This window comes from Prionailurus bengalensis, chromosome B2 (assembly GCF_016509475.1).
Source record: "Prionailurus bengalensis isolate Pbe53 chromosome B2, Fcat_Pben_1.1_paternal_pri, whole genome shotgun sequence".
NCBI lineage: Eukaryota > Metazoa > Chordata > Mammalia > Carnivora > Felidae > Prionailurus > Prionailurus bengalensis.
Window position 1 is genome coordinate 52,476,062 of NC_057349.1, and position 21,276 is coordinate 52,497,337.

At 38.4% G+C, this 21,276-nt stretch overlaps 1 protein-coding gene across 2 annotated transcripts in view; it reads right to left on the reverse strand.

The window, feature by feature from the left end:
* Positions 1–21,276, reverse strand: part of HMGCLL1 (3-hydroxymethyl-3-methylglutaryl-CoA lyase like 1) — a 192,212-nt gene that overhangs the window by 140,412 nt on the left and 30,524 nt on the right. Inside the window, exons 2-3 of one of the 2 annotated variants that reach the window (XM_043591675.1) lie at positions 5,224–5,304; positions 4,884–4,991 (exon numbers count right to left, since the gene is read on the reverse strand). The exons of the other annotated variant lie outside the window; for it this stretch is intronic. Of the exons in view, the coding sequence (XP_043447610.1) occupies positions 4,884–4,991; positions 5,224–5,304 (189 nt within the window). The remainder of the gene's footprint in view (positions 1–4,883; positions 4,992–5,223; positions 5,305–21,276) is intronic. 2 annotated transcript variants of the gene reach the window in all.

Below are 21,276 nucleotides of genomic sequence, written 5' to 3' on the forward strand. Positions count from 1 at the left end.
TACAAATTCAGGAGCTAAGGAAAGGAAATGAAGACATCACCAATGACTAGTCTGATGATCCAAACTGGCAGGTGCTTGATGCTGACTGTGATAACTGACCAGACACATATCTACTATAGAAATGACATGTGGAAAGCCTCAAAGTACCAAGAAGGACAGCAGTTAAGGACAAGTCAGTTAATCTTAGTGTGTAGTAGCAGCAAAGAGTATCTTAAAAAGAGAGTGAGCACACTCAGGCCACCTCCACTGAAGAGAGTTAAATGTTCCTCCTTTAGTTCACCCTCCCCCACCTATCTGGGTACTGGGACTTCTGTAATCATGAAATGGAACTGCTGTCTTGGTAAATTTATCCTCCATTTTCTGCGGAGACAGCAGAGGCCAAATCATGGGAGGTATAGCGGATGGGACTTGCACTGCAACACTTCCCAGATGATGAAATTAACCTATCAGTTAACTGTGCCTCATAAGCAAAATACTTGGGGGGGGGGGGGCGGTGTGTGTGTGCATGTGCTCTCTCAACCTCTGAGTGTGTCCCTCTCTCTCTCTCTCTCTCTGACACACACACACACTCACTCACTCATCACCTATGCTAAAATACCTTCTTCCAAGCTTCTTCTCCACACACCCATCCTTTCAACAAGGGCAGAGCAAGGAAGAGAAGCAGAACACTCAGGAGCAGAAGCTACAGCGTCCTGCATCTCACCAACATAAATCTGAACCTGAAATGTCAATCCAGTTAACTGTCTTCATTACTAATAAAGAATTCCATCATACACTAAAAGGAGGGCAGGGGAAAGTTTACGCATTCCTTGTTGCTCACATTGCGCTTAGGTTATATTTATAAGTGTTTAACGAATTTGTAAGTAATTGTTACAGTATTTTGAGGATTTTTTCCTTTTACAGAGAAAATCTCTGTCCATGTCATGACTTGGCACCCACCCTTTCCAACTGTTAAAAAATGAATTTGAAAGGGAGCATTTGCTGATACATTGCATATAATCTACATAAACATACGGTGTTGTGGACGTTCAATGTATTCTTATTTTTCCGTAAGTGATGTTCACTTTCATCACTCATGTGATGAAAAAACATTTAAAACCAAATAGCTAAATAAGATGAATATAAAACAGTAGTTTATTTTGAAATTATTGTCTCTATCATGATTTAAATAACTTACTACTAAGAGCCACATTCCAAAGTTGCAGTAAGCCTATCTATTTTTATAAACATGTTTTCTTTCTTCATTCCATAGAAGTGAGGGGCTATCTGGATTCTTTTCAAATGTTCTTATATTATATGTCACTCTAAGGAAGTCTTTTTTTTCCAGATAAGTTGTAAAGAACATGTTGTGTTTTGTTTTTGTGTTTTTTTTTTTTCTTTTAATGGCAGGTATTTTATCATCTCTGGCCATTTAGATGATAGGTGTGGGATCCTGTTTTATATGGCACCCTGCTACTGTGGAACTTTTCTTTTAGCTGCCTTAGAAAGCCGTTGCCAAACACAACAGTGGGCGGCAACTGTAAAAACGCTTTAAAACGCTAAAAAAAGAATAAGTGAATAAGCAGCAATCTAAACATAAACTAGACGACTATTCCCATGACCTATATTTAAGGAAAAGAAAAAGAAAATGCAGAGAATTAATAGAACACCGATTTAGAGCCACACTCCCAGTCTTTAGAAGTACAAATCACTTCACACAAATACCCGTAAGCAGTTGCACTAAAACTGTTCTGTCCCATCTCAGATGTTATTTTAAGTTAGAGGAGTCTAATGTCATGACAGTTTCTTCTAAAGTCAGTGGTTACAAGATAAAATGTCCAAAGAAAAATTAGCATTATGAATTCGTTCTGATTTCCAGCCTTTCATTAGCATGACAATGCAATGCAATCGGCAGAATTACATGATAAGACAATCATTGACTACAATAAAAACTGCTCTGCACAGGCCATCTCAGTGAAATCTAGAACACAAGCACAACTATGGAAAATCGAATTGACAAAATGGGATATTCTCGCAATTGCCCTTTGAAAAGACCTCAGTAGGTTGATAGGTCATCTAGAAAATGACTGGCATAACTTTGGAAGACTCAATCCGATAGTTTATTTGATTCAGACTTGCTTCTTTTTTACAGATGTTTAACAATTTGAAACACTTTGTCATGCACGTGCCCACATGAGAATTTAAAGTGAAAAACACAGGACATATATTTAGTATTTGAATAAGTATCTTCAGTTATTCAGATCGGACCTGTCCGCTGCAGTATTTAAAAACATACTTTCATCTCTAAGAAAAAGTCTTTTTATCAAAAAGAAGGAAGTTAACTGTGTGGAGTCCAGGGGTCAGTCAATGCATCTGTTAGGCAATCACTCAGGTAAGCCTGCTGAGAACTGGTCAGAGCCAGGTGCTCTGGACTCTGGGCACTCATATGCAGGAATCCACTCATGGGCCTTACTGCCCTAAGTGCTCCCATGCTATTGGCAGCATTGCTGGGATTTCCAAGGTCCAAAGAGGTGAAGTCACTTACTCAAGCTCAAGGCAGAATACGGACAGCAACACAGTCCCAGAGGTACTTCGGCCTCACCACAGCTGTCCTCAAGAGCCACAATGGGAATTTCATCATTTATTCAATAATACTTTGAGCCTAGGAAGTGTTCATTCAATCTCAATAGGTTAAGTCATGAATTTACCAAGCCTAGAATAAATCATCTTATTTTATGGCCCCATCACACATCTACTTACATTATGAGACCAAAAAGCAGTTTTTCATTACTGCATACAGAGGGACAGCCTTCCCTTTTGCTCTGACCATCTTTTCTCTAAGCTGGCTAAACAAGAAGGATGGTCCTGTAGAAGCGTTCTAGCCTCATTTTTCTAAATGTCACTTAGATTAGTTTCAAGAGTAATCTATCAAACAATTTCCAGAGTTGTGTAATAATAGGATGTGACAATTGGTGACAATTTGCATCACTTCAGTAAAGAAGAGTATTTGTAAGCAGCCTTACAAAATCATTGGAAAATAAAAAAATCTTGAAGTGGAACATTATCTTAGTAAATTATCTGAAGGAAAATAATATCTTAGTAAAATATTATATCTGAAATACTACTGTGATTGGTCATCAATTAATATTCACAAGAACTCTCCTTTTTTCTGACATTACCCTGAAGTTATACATGTCTTTCTAGTTTTTCTTCAACAGTCATCAAATTTGTGAAATGAACACTAACTGAATCAGAGGCAATTTCATGAAGACTTAAATATGATACAAGGGGCTCACATTCCCTTAAAATTAATGACAGCTCATAAAATAATGGTGAGCAATTTTACAAAATGGCATTGTCAAGGAAATAGGTCTAGTCTCCTAAAGCTCTTTGTGCCTTCCTAAGGAAATTACCTGTGGTCTTCATTACATAGAACCAAATACATGAACAAAAGAGTCAGCCGTCCATACCAAAAAATTCAATGTGACATGTTATTATTATTTCAGGCTGATTGATTCTTTATTCATTTCACAATAACTACTTACTAGGCACTAAGCAGTGGGGGAAGAATGGCAGACAAGGTCACTACCTCTGTAACTCTTACAGTCTAGGAAGCAGATAATTAAAAAATGTTTGCCGAAATGAGCTATTAACATAAAGCAGGATGGTCAGTAGGGAGTTTGATTTCAACCCAAGTGAGTCTGAGGTAATGACTGCACATCTAGATGAAGCTTATCAGAGAAGGCAGGACCAAAAGTACAGATCTGTTATCCTTTTATTTATTTTTTAATGTTTGTTTATTTTTGAGAGAGAGACAGACAGAGCATGAGCAGGGCAGGGGCAGGGGCAGGGGCAGGGAGAGAGAGAGACACAGAATCCGGAGCAGGCTTCAGGCTCTGAGCTGTCAGCACAGAGCCTGAGGCGGGGCTCTAACACAGGAAAGGTGAAATCATGACCTGAGCAGAAGATGGATGCTCAAATGATGGAGCCACCAGGCACCCCTAGATTTGTCACCCTTTTAAAGTGACTGTTAATGTTGGAAGGACAGGCCAAAGAAGAGAGCACAGGCAAGGAAATTACTGAAGGTAGAATGTTAAGGGAACTTTAAACTTACATGATGTCAAGGATGACAGAAAAAGAGCAGTTGGACAAGTAACTGAATGAGGATTACAGAGGATAACAACCAAGGGAATGAGATGAGAAGATAATCAGTGAACTTAAGTGCCAGGGAGAGACTGAAGGATCCCAGGAATGAGCACAGGTATTAGATAGGAAAGGGAGAGGGATTGGTTTAATGGCTACTAATCATGTTTCAAAGACCAGAGCCAAATCTCAGAAGGGATGATTGTTGCCACATGACTGTCAAATCTGGGTAGGCTTTATCTTAAGAGAAGATTGAGATGACTCCCTTTGTCTTGCTATGACAGATAGATTTCTCTAGCAAATTTAAGTGCTAAAAAAAAAAGTGACGAGTATGTATCTACATTTCTAATAGGAGATTTTATCTTTAAGGTATCAGGCAACTCATCAATACTTCATTCTAAGAGATAAGAAAGTGAAAGCACCTAAAGATATTCAGATAATTTATGAAGTCAGTAAGTAGTTAATGGACAGCAGGCTCCTAAATTGCTATTTAAGAGCCTTATCTACTCATCATATTGGACCATTATACTCAGGTAGGCTTGGGATGGAGTTCCCAGTAACTTTTTAGGACTTAATGGATAGAAGATGTTTCATCAGAGGGATTTTTCCTTAATCGTGTCTCAGTGCATGGGCTAATATTTTGGAAAAAAAAACATAGTAAATTAGTAATTATATCAGGTTAATATTACAATTTACAGTATTTGCTAAATCTTGGCAAAGTTGAATTAAAGATTCAATTAAGGAATTATGGATTTACATACCTGTGGTACCCATCTGGAGGACACAAAGCTGGTCACTTCTATTACAGACAAGCCAGTTTGGGAAAGTTGATTGATAAATTCAATTTTTATGTCTGTAGGAACTATAACCTATGAAAGCATTAAAAATTATCTTATAAGTAATTTGCATAGTGTCTATTGAAGCATAAATAGAAAATTACTTCCTAACAGAAGCAAATCATATTTAAGATGCATAAATTCAAGTAGCAATTGAGGACAAACACAATCGTATAATATATGAAACCCATCTAAGTCTTTAGAATCTTAATAAATATTTTGATTTAGCATTTGTAATAACTATGTTAAACTAGTATCAAACTACCTTTTCATTCTGCAATCCATCCCTAGGTCCAACTTCTACTATTTTAACATACTCAGGGAGTCCAGATAACTGGGATGTTTCCTGAAATGGAAAATACAAGGCAAGACAAATAGGTAACAGTTAGATCATCAAACCTGCTTATTTGAAAAATCAAACAATTACACTTTGTTATAGAAAGTTCTCACCCCAGAAAGCTAAATTCGACACAGTGCTATAATCCAAATATCAAGTTTGTATTATCAGCAACATCATTTTTGTCTTCTAGCTCAGTAATATCCAGTCACTAGATGAAAACTGCAAAGACTAATTTCTAAAATATAACTGTGGAAAAGGTAATATACTTAGGATTTATAGAGCAAATTTGTTGAGTGACTCTCTGTGTGTTGATAAAATTTACTATTGTTAGAATTCATTACAAAAGTGTTTCTTTGTATTAACATACTTCTACCAAGCACAGTCTTAAAGATGCCACACTCCATACCTTGAACTTGAGGAATGTGGTTGTGGTTCTCTGGCCTATGCCCAGAAAAGCTGAGACTAGACAAAAAGGTATGCTGCTTATTTATTTTCTCTGTCACACAGCACAACCAGCACCTAAACATAGCTCCCGAAGTACAGAGCCACTCCAGTATGGTCTAAACCCTCAATATTCCACTGGGAGCACCTAGTTGTAACCCAGTGTAATACTGTTCCACCTTTTGCCCAAATCTGAAATGGCAGAAGGTCTAGACTCTAGAACCTCTGGCCCAAACCAAGTACTATGGACACATATTTAAAAAGACACTAGTTTATGGGGCACCTGGGTGGTTCAGTCAATTAAGTATCTGGCTCTTGATCTCTGTTCAGGCCATGATCTCACAGTTCATGAGATGGAGCCCCACATCGGGCTCTGTGCTGACAGTGCAGTGCAGAGCCTTCTTGGGATTCTCTCTCTCCCTTGCTCTCTCCCTCCCCCGTTCACACGTTCTGTTTCTCTCAAAATAAATACACTTTAAAAATAAATTAAATAAAAAGACAGTTTAAAACAAGAAAAATAGGAACTGCCTTTCTCAATGTCATATCACAGTTAAAATGATAATAATTCCCTAGAATCTCTAAGCTATGTTAAGTGTGGGTAACTACCATCAATTTCTTCAATAGATAGCTGATAGAATCCATCAAAATCAGCAGGACCTGTCCTTCAGAGTTGTTTTTGTCTTGCCTTTCAATAGGGATGATGGATGTGGGCCAACCAATGTGTATTGTCTCACTCTGTCCTTGTAGCAATCATCGACATATACTGGTCAAGTGGTCTGGATGCAGAACCCAGTTTGTTTTCTGACACAGAAAATTGCTCGTTGGCCCTTTTAGGGCCATAGCCAATATGTTCTCTTATTGGCATTGTGTGCTAACTCAGCAAAAGAACCCAGAAAATCCCTGCTACAATGTTTACATACCACCCTCAACATTTCCATTAAACTGGGCAATTTAATGAGCAAAAATTAACTAAAAAGGAAAATAATTCTCTCTACATCCTCTGAGCAGGTTGTAAGGGAAGCATGGGGCTCCTCATCTTTAAGCTCAGTTTTGGAAGGCAACCATGAAACCAAGTCTCATTTACAGTGGCCATAATTTCAAGGCAATAAATGACAAGGACAGCATGGAAAAGTGGAACAGAAGCTGATTCTTTGTTACCTTCAGTCCTTAAACAGCAGAAATAAAAAGCAAACAAAACCGACCAATCTTAAGCCATGTTTTTTCATTCCTGCTTTTTCCTGAACCTGCACCTTCAACAGCAATTAGCTTGGAGTATATATACATGGATGAAGAGTACTTCTTTATTCAACAGCAATGTTTTACCAACCACAAGAAACACAGTCTTTTTTAAGGTGGTAACAACATGCCAAATGCAATTAAAAAACTTAAAACACTCCTTTACAACACTGTGTAGCTAACAGAAGCAACAATCTGAAAAAACTGAAGTAGGAACCTCTACCAAGTACAGCCATTTCAGTGTTAGGTAGAAGCTAGATATGAGCAGTGGAGAGAATGCCCTGAGGCAGACTCCCAATTCCTTGAAGAGGAATGATAAAGACAGGAGCTGGAGCCAAGGGTGTTGACAAATAAACTACACATTTAAAGCTGGGGAGCACAACATCCTGATCTGATGGCTTCTAAGACCTCAGGAGTGACAGACCAAAGAGCCACAGGTACAAACTTGTCCTCTCCTCATCCAGCTCTGCCCCAATAGAACCCTACACTCATTATAATGCATTCGCACTGCACGTATACAGCCCTGCCTGACAAATGATATGATGATTCCACAAACCTCATAGGGTTAAAAACTCCCCCTCCAAATGACTAGAAACAGCCTCCATTAGAGACCATCCCACTGTAACTCACAGCACTTCCCTAGCCCAGAGAGCCCCCATAATATCCAATCCAATAACAACCTGGGGGCTGGTTCCACCTCCTGGAACCTGCCTGCTCTCCCACCTTAAGAATGTGTTTTCCTTTAATAAAACTGCTTTGTGCTGGCTACTTTCCTTCTAGCTGCCTTTATTTGAGCATGAGCACGGATCCCCTTGTAAATCTTCTCATGGGGAATCCAAGACTGAGACCTCCATTCCTACAAGGCAGACTTTCTCTATCCCATAACAAAAGCAGAATATCAGCTCACTTGATATTAGATTTCTTCTTGAATATAATATTGTTTTGTGTAAGCATGGATATGTATTCCCTCTATCAGTGAATCTGAGAAATCTGAACAAAATTAAAATGTGTTCTCCTTGTTAACAGCAAAATAAATTAAATAAACAAATAAATAAATAAAACCCATTAACACTTAAATATGTATGATGTGAGAACCCTCTCTCAATGATCTTTAGCCCTTTTCTAGTCATTACTATCTCTGTATTGATTTCTGTAAGGAGCTTCGGCTACACATAAACAATGTCTACTGGACAAACTCACCTAAGTGCTGTCCAAGTATATAGAAGTGATTCATGACTGATCTCATTATTTTCCCCACCTCATGCCTCTCTTCAGACATTCTCCCACCACATGCTATTCTTCACCTTCTTTCTTACCACTTACATCTAAGTGGCCCATTTATTAACTGTTTTATTTTGGCATATACCCAGCACTCAGCACAATGCATAACACTTAGACTGTGCTCAGTAATTACTTGTTGATTATGCTGGTGAATCTCTTCTGTCACTGGCTTCATTAAAATTGTCATTTTTTTTCTCATCCAATCTGTTGCTATGGCTTCCTAGGTAGTGTTTCTCATCTTGTTTTTCCATGACTAAAATCTTTCAGCATCCAGCAGTCACCTTCAGAGCAATCCATCAGTCTAAGGTAAAATGATTTATGACAAGCCTCTCATCTTCTACCACTGTCTCTACTTCATGCATCCTCTGATTTTAGCCAGGGCAAAATCATGTCTTCCACCCTTTCATGTCTGTATACATGAGGTTTCTGCTGCTTAGAAATACCTTCCATCTGTGAAAAACATTTTCCACCAAATCCGTTTCTCTTCTATATGGACAAAGGAATGGACTACATTTCTCCCCTATGTAACAGTTATATCTGAACAAATTCCAATCAATTGGATGAAATATCCAATGCATATCCCTCCATGCTCCTTGCCTTTCAGCAAGCTTGATGCAGAGGAGCATGGCAAACTTGAAAACTCAAGACCAAACAAAACCAAAAGTAAGTCAACAAAAATAATGAAGTAGCCTGTATCTTTCAATCACTGCTTAAATAACGACTCCATGCCAATAAGAAGCAATCATTTTATACTTTATATGGACAAAAATAAAGTTCAACTCTTTAGACCATTTACATTACAGGTAAATATTTTATAGTTACTAATTGTGAAGGATAGTTAAGGATCTGAAATTTTAGCCTGCTTGTAAGCTATCTAATGAGGCAGCATGGATGCTGGTGGAAGGCACAAGACACCTGGGTCAGAGGAAAAATTTTAAAAAAGCTTACTACTCACAACACTCACAGCAAAACCAACAGCTAGAGGATTAGCCTTTGTGCTGGTTCCTCAAGCTCCAAATCCTACAGGGAGAAGCAAAGAAGATGAAGTGACACTTGCACAAGCAATGGGTTGCACTACAGGAAAGGAACCCCAAGCACAGTGAACCTGAACCTTTAGTAATAGGCGGTAAGCATGATCTTTTCATGGCTATAGAGGTAAACATGTTTGTTATACTTAACTATGAGCATGCCTACCTTTTGCTCTGCAGGAAGACATTATCTCTATTTTCTAAGACTTTAAGGACACTTAGCCTTTGCTCCAGAAGACTTCTAGCATGTAACGCTGTTCCAAAAAAACAAAAAGGTGTTTGTTCCCAGTTAAAAATACTTTTTTCTAAAGAGAGAGAGACAAGAGAGAGAAAGTACATGAAAGCGGGGGAGGGGCAGAAGGAGAGGGAGAATCTTGGGCAGACTCCATGCCCAGGGTCCCAGTGCAGAGCCCAATGTGGGGCTCAATTCCACGACCATGAGATCATGATCTGGGCCGAAATCAAGAGTCAGGCACTTGACCGACAGGGCCACCCAAGCACCCCCTTCAATACAAAAATTCTTGAAAAGAGAGGTTGTAATCAAGGCAATTGTAACTCTGCTTGTAGACATACAGAAATTTAAGACATGTATGGAGAATTACTTCCCAATAGTAATCACTCTTCATTTTTATACCATCTTGATTTATGGCAAATTTTCCCAATAAGTAAGCCACTCTGTTGGCTTCTGCAGTTATGAACAGAGCCTGGGACCAAACCTGTTCAATTTATCTCATGAGACATTTAATTAAGGCTACTCTCAACAAAACTATAAGTAGTAGGATAAAGCCAGCCAGCAGTATTGACTTCAGCCATGCCCCCTCCTCCTCTGAAGGGTCCTGGACCCAACCAGCTGTATAAATCCTATGCAGTAGAGACTCTGCACCAGAAGCAGAGTTGTTTACTTTCTGTCCATTTTATGATGGTGGATATGTTGCCATGCCCACTACTATGATCCATCCAGATAGCAATGATGGTAATCCAGATGATGGAAGTTGATCAGCAACGTGATTCTAGGGGATATTAGAATGTGGGCCTCGTGTGATTCAATCAACACAATTCAGAGCACCTAAAGATCTGTCTTTGATTTTTCAGTCTATACACGTCCAAATGGCAAATAAGCTAGTGCACTGACCACACCCCAAAGTCAGTTAAAAAAAAAAAAAAGGAATATCCTCAAGTTCTGAGTGGGTAGGATGATCACACTCATTTTTAGTTCTGCACAACTGTTACAGAGGTTGTGAAACCACAGCAGCCCTGTGCACATCATCAGGTTTTAGCTTAGCCAAAATATCATCCAACCAGGCCAAGGCCTCTGGAAAAGCACTGTAAATAGAAGGGTGCCACTGAATCAGTAGCTTTGCTTTAAGCAGCAGGGTGGGCAGGAGAGGGCAACTGCTACTTTTTGTGTGTAAAGCTGAGATTGCACTGGGGACAGGCTTACCACTTTCTTGAATATACCATTTCTATTTGATTAGTGAGGCCTGTTGAGGTTGTACTACCTTGTTAGTCATTTCCAAAATGAAAATAGGCCATAGAGTCACAACGTCCCATGACTCAGGTGTCCAATTTCAGGACTCAGGTGTCCATTCAGATGAATGACTGATTCATCTATGGTTCCTTACAGGAACCCCAGCTAAATCTCTCCAAGAGGGCCAAAGTTTCTGTAGAGCAGCCAGGACTCACAGACTCAGAGATCTTTTGCTGTCATCTCCAATTATATCTAAGTTTTCCATGACATATTGCAGCTCAATAGCAAGGTAATACCTGATTTTCAAAAGATACCTGGTAGCTCTGTCAGGGCAGTGAGAAGTACAAATTCCTAAGCAGCACCTCTAAGTGGATGCTGCCTGTCTTTGGTCAGAAGGATTCAGGGATTCCCAAGCGTATCTTCACTACATGCAGCTCTTCCTAACTGAGGTGATCCCCTCTGGCACTTATGGGACAGACAACTACAATCCCATCACATGTCAACTCTTACTATATGTTCAGATGTGGAATCAACAATACATTGCATTGGCCTCAACAGCCCCACCCAAAAGGTTACTTTGATTCTCTTTTCCCATTGGGAACACTGCCCAAACCTCATCAGTTGAAAACAGGACTCCCACCCATGGGATTGAGTAGGACGCTGACACCTTTAGATGACAGCCAAAAATGTTTGAGTCCTCCCTCTCCCCAAAGTTCCCCAGCATACTCAGATGGATGATCTCCATGAACTAATAATCATCTTTTTCCTTAAAGCAGATGGAGGAAGAAGACTGGAAATGATCCAGGGGCACAGAGGGAAAGATTAGTTCCATAGCAGTAAGGCACCTTTACTTTCTATTTTGGGCAGCATAGTAGCTGCTCACCAGTTCAATCAGATGAACTTGCAATGTTTGGAAACCACACAAAGTACTACATTACACATCAAAATCATCATTACTGGGGCACGTGGGTGGCTCAGTCGTTTAAGCATCCTACTTCAGCTCAGGTCATGATCTCATGGTTCATGAGTTCGAGCCCCGCGTTGGGCTCTATGCTGACAGCTCTGAGCCTGGAGCCTGCTTCGGATTCTGTGTATCCCTCTCTCTCTGCCCCTCCCCCACTCATGCTCTGTCTCCCTCTCAAAAATAAATAAACATTAAAAAAATTTTAAAAAATCATCATTACTAACACCATGGATTGTAACCTAGGAAATCCCTGGACTCAGCATCCACAACTGCATTGGTTTCCAGCAGGATAATGAGGGGTTTGTTCCCACTGGCTGGCATGGGCTTGACTTGCACATGATCCACATCTCCTAACTCTTTACCTAGTCACAATATATTGGCTAAGGGAGTTTTGCAAAGTGGCAAGGCTAATGATAAAATTTATCTAGAATTCTTTGGCTCCCTTCTCATTCTCCAATATGTTACCTTTCAGCACTATAAACACAATCTGGGACAGTAGGATTCCCCCATACTAGTCAATGACTGATTCATCTATGGTTCCTTACAGGAACCCCAGCTAAATCTCTCCAAGAGGGCCAAAGTTTCTGTAGAGCAGCCAGGACTCACAGACTCAGAGATCTTTTGCTGTCATCTCCAATTATATCTAAGTTTTCCATGACAGATTGCAGGACAGGCTAAGTTGTAAAAAGGTGCAGTTACTGCTATTCCTCTATCACAATCATTGCTTACCCCATACCCTCAACTCCCAACTGAACCGAAGTTCTTATGATTCACCCAATTTCTTTTCATAACATTGCCCCCATTTATTTCTTCTCTACTCCTAGTAACTGTTGATGGAAAGAGGGAAGAGAATCTTCAGCCCACACAGTGTTTATCTTAGTGCTAGCTGTTACAATGGGTGGACCTGAGACTGTCCACCAGGAAGGAAGTCCCTACCTGCCCCTAAGAAAGTTAACATAATCAAGGCACCGCTCAACCCTTGAACCTGCTTCCTGGAAACCAGGCTGCAACCATCTTCCCAATTTCTCATCATTAACAAGCAATAAAACAGTAGACCCTATTTTGCTCAATTGACTATAAAATCTGGTCAATTTGTTCATTATTAACTTCCATTTTCTTCCCTCAAATCCCTTTAACTCATCAGAAAAGTTTTCATTCTTCCTCTTTCAGGAAGTTATGTCTTCCTCTATACTCCATCCTCGTTAACAAACTGTCACAACCTTTGAAGGAGTAAGATTTTACCCTACATACTAGCTCATAAGCAACTCTGTCACAGTTTTATGGGTGCTGGCAGAATATATTCAGCTCTTGAATCTGAGACAAGAAATTTATTATTCACATTAATACCAGTCCGAGCATCAGAGCATCAACATTTTCTTTCACTGGTTCCCTGAGCATGACATGAGCAGTGCTTGGGGGAACCTGAGTATTTCACAGTTGGGCAGTTAGCACGCCTGCCCTTTGCTCTGTTTCCCAAGGTTGTTTGCCAGACAAACACCTTGAAAAGACATTTTCAAAGAAATTTAATCAATGCCTTGCTAATAATACATACAAAAATGCAAGAGACCCATGAAGAATTGCGTTTCAACATTCTTATTACTTCAATTAATACTCAGTTACTATTCTCAACAAAACCTCTTAGTCATTATCTAAGAATCTATTTGTCATCTACTCCAGACTCTTCTGATCTCCTCAAACGCAGTAATTTCATTTCTATTATCCTATAACACTCTGTAGAGACTTATCTTAAAATATATCTAGAAGTACCACTTTGCCTATTTCTAAGCGTATTTTGATTATACGTCTTCAGAGTCATTAGAATGGACACACACTAAACACTCAAACGCTCTTTGTTAAATGAATAAATGAGCTTACATCTAACCAGAAAAGTAAGTTTGAAATTTCATCTATCCAATACATATTAGCAGCATTATTATAGTTATCAGATATGTGGAAATAAACCAACCAAACAAAAATCTGCACCCATAGTAAGCTCACACTTTAGTGGCACAGGGAACTGCATGCTACTTTCTGAGAGCAGGGGGAGTGGGGGCACAGCATTTTTTTTTTTACAGTGAGTATCTAAGAGTTGATAAATGATGTATATGTTCCAAGGAACATATAAGTCTTTTTTTAAGTAGTCTGCAGAAGTTAGCAACATAGTCTTTAAATAGGTCTATAGTTTGAATTTATTTTTATAGCATTAAAAGGTCTATGTTACTGAGCTCAGTGTATCCTGTTTAATGTGGAGTCATGTATGATACTGGTGAAAACAAAAGATGTATTATCCAGAACAAGGCATTCAAAAAGCCATGTTATATGCTGAATGTATGCCCACATTTGGCATCAGATTTCTAATGGTTCGCTTTCATAGAACAACAACAAAAGGAATACTATCTTGCATTTATATGTTGCTTTATTATTCTAAAGCACTTTTCTATCCACATTTCATCTGTGAAGCTACCCTGTGAGGTAGGCAGAACTGAAAGAGAGATTAAATGACATTCTAAGGTTACCCAACTAAGTTCCCCGGCTCCTTTTCTAGTTTTCTTTAGGATGAGATTAAATATACCACAAACTATTGAGCTTAAGGTTGTGAAATAATGAACCATTCTTTTATGTAGAACATAAATGGGCTGCTTTACTTACATTTTTCAATCTTACATAAAATTAAATGGAAGGCATATTTTGATGAGGGTTTCTCTGAAATCTTAATGGGGTGTGTTCATGTATTTATTTTATATATTTACACATAAAATATATATGGGAGACTTCTATATATACAGTCTATCCTCCTGATGGTGACAGATGATTCCTTATTATTCGCTCTACAAATCCTGCTTTTTTTTTCCCCTCTAAGAAAACACCACCATCCACAGGAGAAATTTCCTGACAGATTTTTATATGTTGCACTCATTTCATTTCCTGAGGAGTAATTTTATGTGTAAATAAAGTCTTTATAATATTGACATATCCTGTTTCATAGTCAGTATTCTTCCCACAGAGAACTGCTACACCAGCCAAATCAAATGCTCCCACTACACAGATGAGAAGTATGAATCAGGAAATTGTAAGATTATCTTTTGAAATTAAATTGAACTTTTTAAGGGAGCGTAAATTAGATGTCCACTTTTACAAAGAATCTATTTTTTTTTCATCCCATATGAAATATGCACATGGTGCATTTTGTGGTAACATTAAACTCTCCACATTCTGCTATTTGTTATTTCTTAGATATTTCCCTGTTAACCTAACATAGTCAGAAACACAGCATTCTCACTGGTAGGATAGGTATCAACAGAAACATTGGTCCTCTAGAACAATCTAAAGACATTTCTGTCTCTGGTGCCTTTCCAGGATGGACTGAATCAACAAAGTTGATATTTGAAACCCTTCTTTCAGAATATCCATGCCCCAGTGCTCACTCAAAGGCGATCTCTGGCAGTTTAAGAAGAATTTAATTTCTAATATGGTACAAGTAAGTTTGTAATGTACCATTAAGTCACCTCCAACTTTATGAACAATATATCTTAATTTACAAAATCAAAAGGTCAAAGAAGGTCTCTATTTACCTTTTAATAATTTTTGACAGCCAAAAGGAAAAGGGGAATATATCCAGTACTTTGTTCCCAACTGCATTCAGTCAATGTTTAACAGAGATTAAGAACAAGATCTAAAAATGTAAACACGCTCCTGATGTATGCATGCTAATAATTGTCCTAGGTACTAAATGGAAAATTAATGCTGGGCATCAGTGCAGATATAAAGCATAATTCAACATGAATTCCTTCTTGAAATATGTAAATGTTATGAGCACTTAAATAAAAGTAGTTACAAAAAAGCATAAGAACATTATATAAGATTATCTTCCATAACAGCAGATTGAAATATAGAATGATGAATATGAGATCTAAATTTATCAATTATTTTTTTAATGAGGCTCTTAGCATCTCCATCACTGGAATTCATTTCCCCGTTAAATAAATTCCATTTTTAAATGTGTCTTAAGCAATAAATGTATACATACATACTTAATACTCATTCATGGATTGTTTCAATATAAATCCATAACTGTATTATAAATCCAATTGTGTATGAGGACTGAAAATACAGATTAACACAGACTGTGTGAACAGTTTATGAAACATGGATGGTAATAGAAACAAAAGTGGGATGAAACACATGTAAGGAGAAAAACTGAAGAAATCAAGAAAAATAGTTTTTAATCCAAGAATTCTATAAACTGTCCAATAAAAGCATTAAGATAAATTTCAAAGAATTCAAAAAGAAAAACTTCTATGCATTGAGATAGCATGAGATCTTGTACACATAGTTATGCTTCTTTTTTTTTTAATTTTCTTTAACGTTTATTTATTTTTGAGACACAGAGAGATAGAGCATGAACGGGGGAGGGGCAGAGAGAGAGGGAGACACAGAATCGGAAACAGGCTCCAGGCTCTGAGCCATCAGCCCAGAGCCCGACGCAGGGCTCAAACTCACGGACTGTGAGATCGTGACCTGAGCCGAAGTCGGACGCTCAACCGACTGAGCCACCCAGGCGCCCCTAGTTATGCTTCTTTAAATGATTGCTGTTACTTAGGCTATTTAGTTTGAAGAAATGAAATTATTTATTCCTACATTCATGGCAATTTAACAATAAAATAAAATAAACTTTATGAAAAATTAGCCAACATCATCTATAGATTTTTATTACTGTTATCATTATTACTGTATTAAAGATTAAGATAGTAATAAAAGTGTTAATTAGAAAACCCAAAAAAAGTTTAACTTGAAATATTTAAAGTATAGAAAGTTACCTTTTCCTTGGTGTCTTTGCCAATATATATTTTTTAACCACTACAATTGTTTTTGCCTTTTGCAGACACAATAAACAGCCAGATTGATTGAAAACGTAAATGCGCGCGCACACACACACACACACACACACACAGGAAAAACTCCAACTCCCAGGAAAAATGTGGGCTATGTCATGTAATACACCAAGTTTCATCATAGAAATGTTTTTAGGATGTTAATATTCTCAAAACACTGGCTTATAATAGAACATGCAACTAATTATGTTAAGCTAGCCATACAAGCAGGATGACTTTATAGCCACAAAGTTTAAGAAAACTATTGGAATACATTAACTTGTGTCAGAGCTTTAAAGTTCATACACCCAACGTGGTACGGCAGTGCTTTTGCTGGGGAAATCTGGCTTATTTGGCTAAGAAGCCACAATTCATTATTGTAAATAGTTGCTTAAGTTTGGGTTGCCATTATCATTGGCAAAAAGCAATTAAAGTGCTTTAAGTGACTTTTTGGTTTTGCCATGTTTACTGTTTAACAATGGCAAATGATGAAATCACATGAGAGATGTGCCAGGGAGTTTTCAGCTTTGTAATACTCTTTATTAAGTACAATAAGACTAGATACCTGAAGAATCCATTCAAACTTTGAATAAAGTTTTTAGATGTTAATGAAGTCCCTTTGTCAAAACGCTCCTTTAGGTAATATCTATGTTCTGATTGGCAAAAATCAAAATGCCTGAGAAATACATGGTCATAGACATACACCAAAAATTCTCTGGAAATAATACACATTAATAGTTTGTGGTGTCTCGTATCTCATCATATGTGAAGTTTGACATTTGTGAGTGATGAATTGTTGAGTGCTAAAAATCGTTGAATAAGAGACTGATAGAGATACTACCACATGCTAGTGAAATTAGGTGGAATCTCTATCTTTGGAAATTTTGCTTTCCATTATTAATGGACTATAGTGCATGTTTGAGTATGCTGCTCAGCTATCCCTTTCTGTATGGAGACATTCCCAGAAGCCAAACCTTTGGCAGTTGAGGACGCTTCAGTTAGCCTTTTTTCAGGGAATGCCCTCAACTAAGGAGAGCCACCTTACCTACAGTCTCATCTCCTCTCTGTGATCATCCAGAGTGGTTTACACAGGGATTTAACAGCCCAGCCCCTTTGCTGTACAACGGCACTGTGCAAGGCAGTGCCACAGGACCTTATCAGCTCCGAAGACCCCAGTGGGACTCAGACCTTTAGTGTCTGTCACAGTTCACTTCTTCCTCTGCCTTGTCCTGCCTGCTCTACTTCCTCACAAGTACTATCAAGGGCACCAACCTTCTGCACACAATTCCTCCTCCAAGAATCTGTTTCTTGAGGAACCAGACCTAAGAAGATTGGAGCCAGAAGTGAGCTGAGGAAGTACACTCTAAGATGGGATTGGGGAGATAGAATACTTATTATTTATTTTTCAGTTATCCCTCCTCCTTGGAAGAAGATGAGACATTAATGGTCCCTGGTAACCTGTAGTAATGCCACTGTTGAAAGTTTCACTGGTTCTACAACAGGATAATCTTTGTCCCCCAGGGGACATTTGGCAATGTCTAGAGACATTTTTGGTGTCACAAGTGCTGGGAACTACTGGCATCTAGTGTGTTGAGATCAGGTATACTGCTAAACATCTCATGATGCACTAGACAGGCCTCCACAACCAAATGTAATCCCACATAAATGAAAAGAGTGTTGAGTGTCAGGCATCCTGATCTATACAACTGAAGTTATTGAAGGTTAAGGTTGTTCCATCAATGATGTTAGCTGCTCCAATAAAAAGTCAAGATCCATCTCCTGGTTTACATAGCTGAGCCAATTTTCAGACCAAAAACCAAATACCTCAGGGAAAAAGAAAAAAAAAAAAAAAAGAAAGAAAGAAAACCAGATTCCCATGTGAAATAACCTGTACTACTACAGCAACTATATGAGTCATTTAATTAATTACTCTTCCATGAAACGGAGATCATAAAGGGTTAATATTCAAAATATATCAAGAACTTGTATGGGGTACCTGGGTCTCTCAGTTGGTTAAGCATCAGACTCCGACTCATGTCACAATCTCATGGTTCATGGGTTCGGGTGCCGCTTCCAGCTCTGTGCTAACAGCTCAGATCTTGGAGCCTGCTTTGGATCCTCTGTCTCCCTCTCTCTCTGCCCCTCCCCTACTCATGTTCTGTCTCTCTGTCTCTCTCAAAAAATAAACATAAAAAAAGAACTTATACAACTCAACACCAAAAATAAAATAATCCAATTAAAAATGGGCAGAGGACCTGAATAGACATTATTCCAAAGAAAACATACAAATGGCCACCAGATACATGAGATGATGCTCCATATCACTATCATCAGGAAAATGAAAATCTTAACCATAATGAGGTTAATCACCTTACACCTATCTGAAAGGGTAGAATCAAAGAGACATGAAATAATAAGTCATGGTAAGGAAATGAAGAAGAAGGAACACTCATGCTCTGTTGGTGGGAATATAAATTGGTGTAGCCACTGTGGAAAACAGTACAGGGGTCCTCAAAAAGTTAGAAATACCATATGATCCAGTAATTTACTCAAAGAAAATAAAAACACTAATTCAAAAATATATAAGTATCCCTATGTTTATTACAGCATTATTTACAGTAGCCACAATACTGAAGCAACCTAAGCATCCCTCAACAGACAAAGAAGATGTGGATAAAGAAGATGTGGTACACACACACACACACACACACAGAAATATTACCCAGCCATAAACAAGTATGAGATGTTACCATATGCAAAGACATGGGTGGACCTAGAGGGTATTATGCTAAGTGAAATAAGTCAGACAAAGACAAATATATGATTTCACTTACATGTGGAATCTAAAAAACAAAAAGCAGAAACAGACTTATGAATACAGAGAAATAATGGCTGCCAGAGGGGAAGGGGGTGGGAGGATTGGCAACATGGGTGAAGGCAAGTGGGAGGTACAGGCTTCCAACTGTGCAATGAGTAAGTCATAGGGAAAAGTACAGCACAGGGAATATAGTCAATGGTACTGTAATAATGTTTATAATGACAGACGGCAACTTCGCTTGTGGTGAGGACAGTATAACATGCTGACTTGTTAAATCAGTAGTTGTACACTCAAAACTAATGTAACGTGTGTCAACTATACTTCAAATAAAAAATAAGACATTGGCAAAGCAATGAGAAAAAAACAAATGAAATATAACAGAGATCAAAATAGCTACGAAGAATTTTGGCAAAGCCATGCATACTGCTGCACATATAGTGGTCATTAGACAAATAGGCCCAAACAGTATTTTTTATTCATTCATTTATTCATTCATTCACTCACATGACTCTAGCTGCACAGCTGACATAGGCAAAACCCTATTCTATAAATTGCTCTAAGAAAGCCCATATGGATATGGAAATCAATTTTCAAGGAGTTACCCTAGTGAGAACATTCCTAAAATAAATCATTAGTAACTCTAGTAGCTTTGTATCTAATACTACTCCTGAAGCAACTCTTCGACGTCTTTTAAAAACCATCATGGGGGCGCCTGGGTGGCGCAGTCGGTTAAGCGTCTGACTTCAGCCAGGTCACGATCTCGCGGTCCGTGAGTTCGAGCCCCGCGTCAGGCTCTGGGCTGATGGCTCAGAGCCTGGAGCCTGTTTCCGATTCTGTGTCTCCCTCTCTCTCTGCCCCTCCCCCGTTCATGCCCTGTCTCTCTCTGTCCCAAAAAATAAATAAACGTTAAAAAAATAAAAAAAAAATAAAAACCATCATGGAAGGGCCCTTCAGTGTGGTAATGAAAACTCTCAAAACAAACGACCTGGCTCTACCATACACATGATGCACAAAGCTGGTTCTACCATGTACTTTGATGTACAAAGTTGAGGAAATAATTTGATTACTATTCCTCATTTTCCTCTGTCTGAAGTGGGAAGGTGACTCTCCTCTGAGCCAAGTGGTCCTTGGCTTATATGTGTATTGTGAAGATAGAATATGAATATATATCATTTAGCATTTAGCTCAGTGAGGAGTTAATACTTGATCGATGTTTGTCATGTGACATGAAGCTAACATGAAGACATGAAAAGCTTTTCTAATATTTTAAAGGAAGGATAGTTTAAAATTATTTCATTATCACTTTAAAATACACCTATTTGTTTAAAATTTATAATGAAAGGAGTCATTGCCGATAGCAGACCAGATTACCTTATAGAGTTCTAGCCATAATCAAAGTAATACATGGAAATTATTCAAGGTCTTTCAACAAGGAACTCAAAACACTTTGGAGACAGTATCCTATTCTGGAAGCTGCCAACAATTTTATCCACCTCCAGTGCTGACACCATCAACTCCACCCATCCTGTTCCACTTGGCAATGTCAACCTCAGTTTGAACTTTTGAGAGGCGACAGAGGGGCACTCACTTCATTAAGAGGGTAAGTAAGAGCTCATATTCAAAACCTGGCTGAATAATGCCATAAATGAGCACAGGAGTCAGTTTTTTACTTGTTGGAAACGTTCTCCTGGAAAAAAAATGAATTTAACGGCAAATTAAATACATTAATAATTCTGATTGGCACGATGTTCAAGGCAAGACTATCTAAAAAATCCCTGCATCATACTCTTCACAAACTAGATTTTAATTTCTCTTCTTTCACCCCAGGGAGCTTCCTTTCAACTTCAAAGAGTAGTATTGGGGTATGGAAG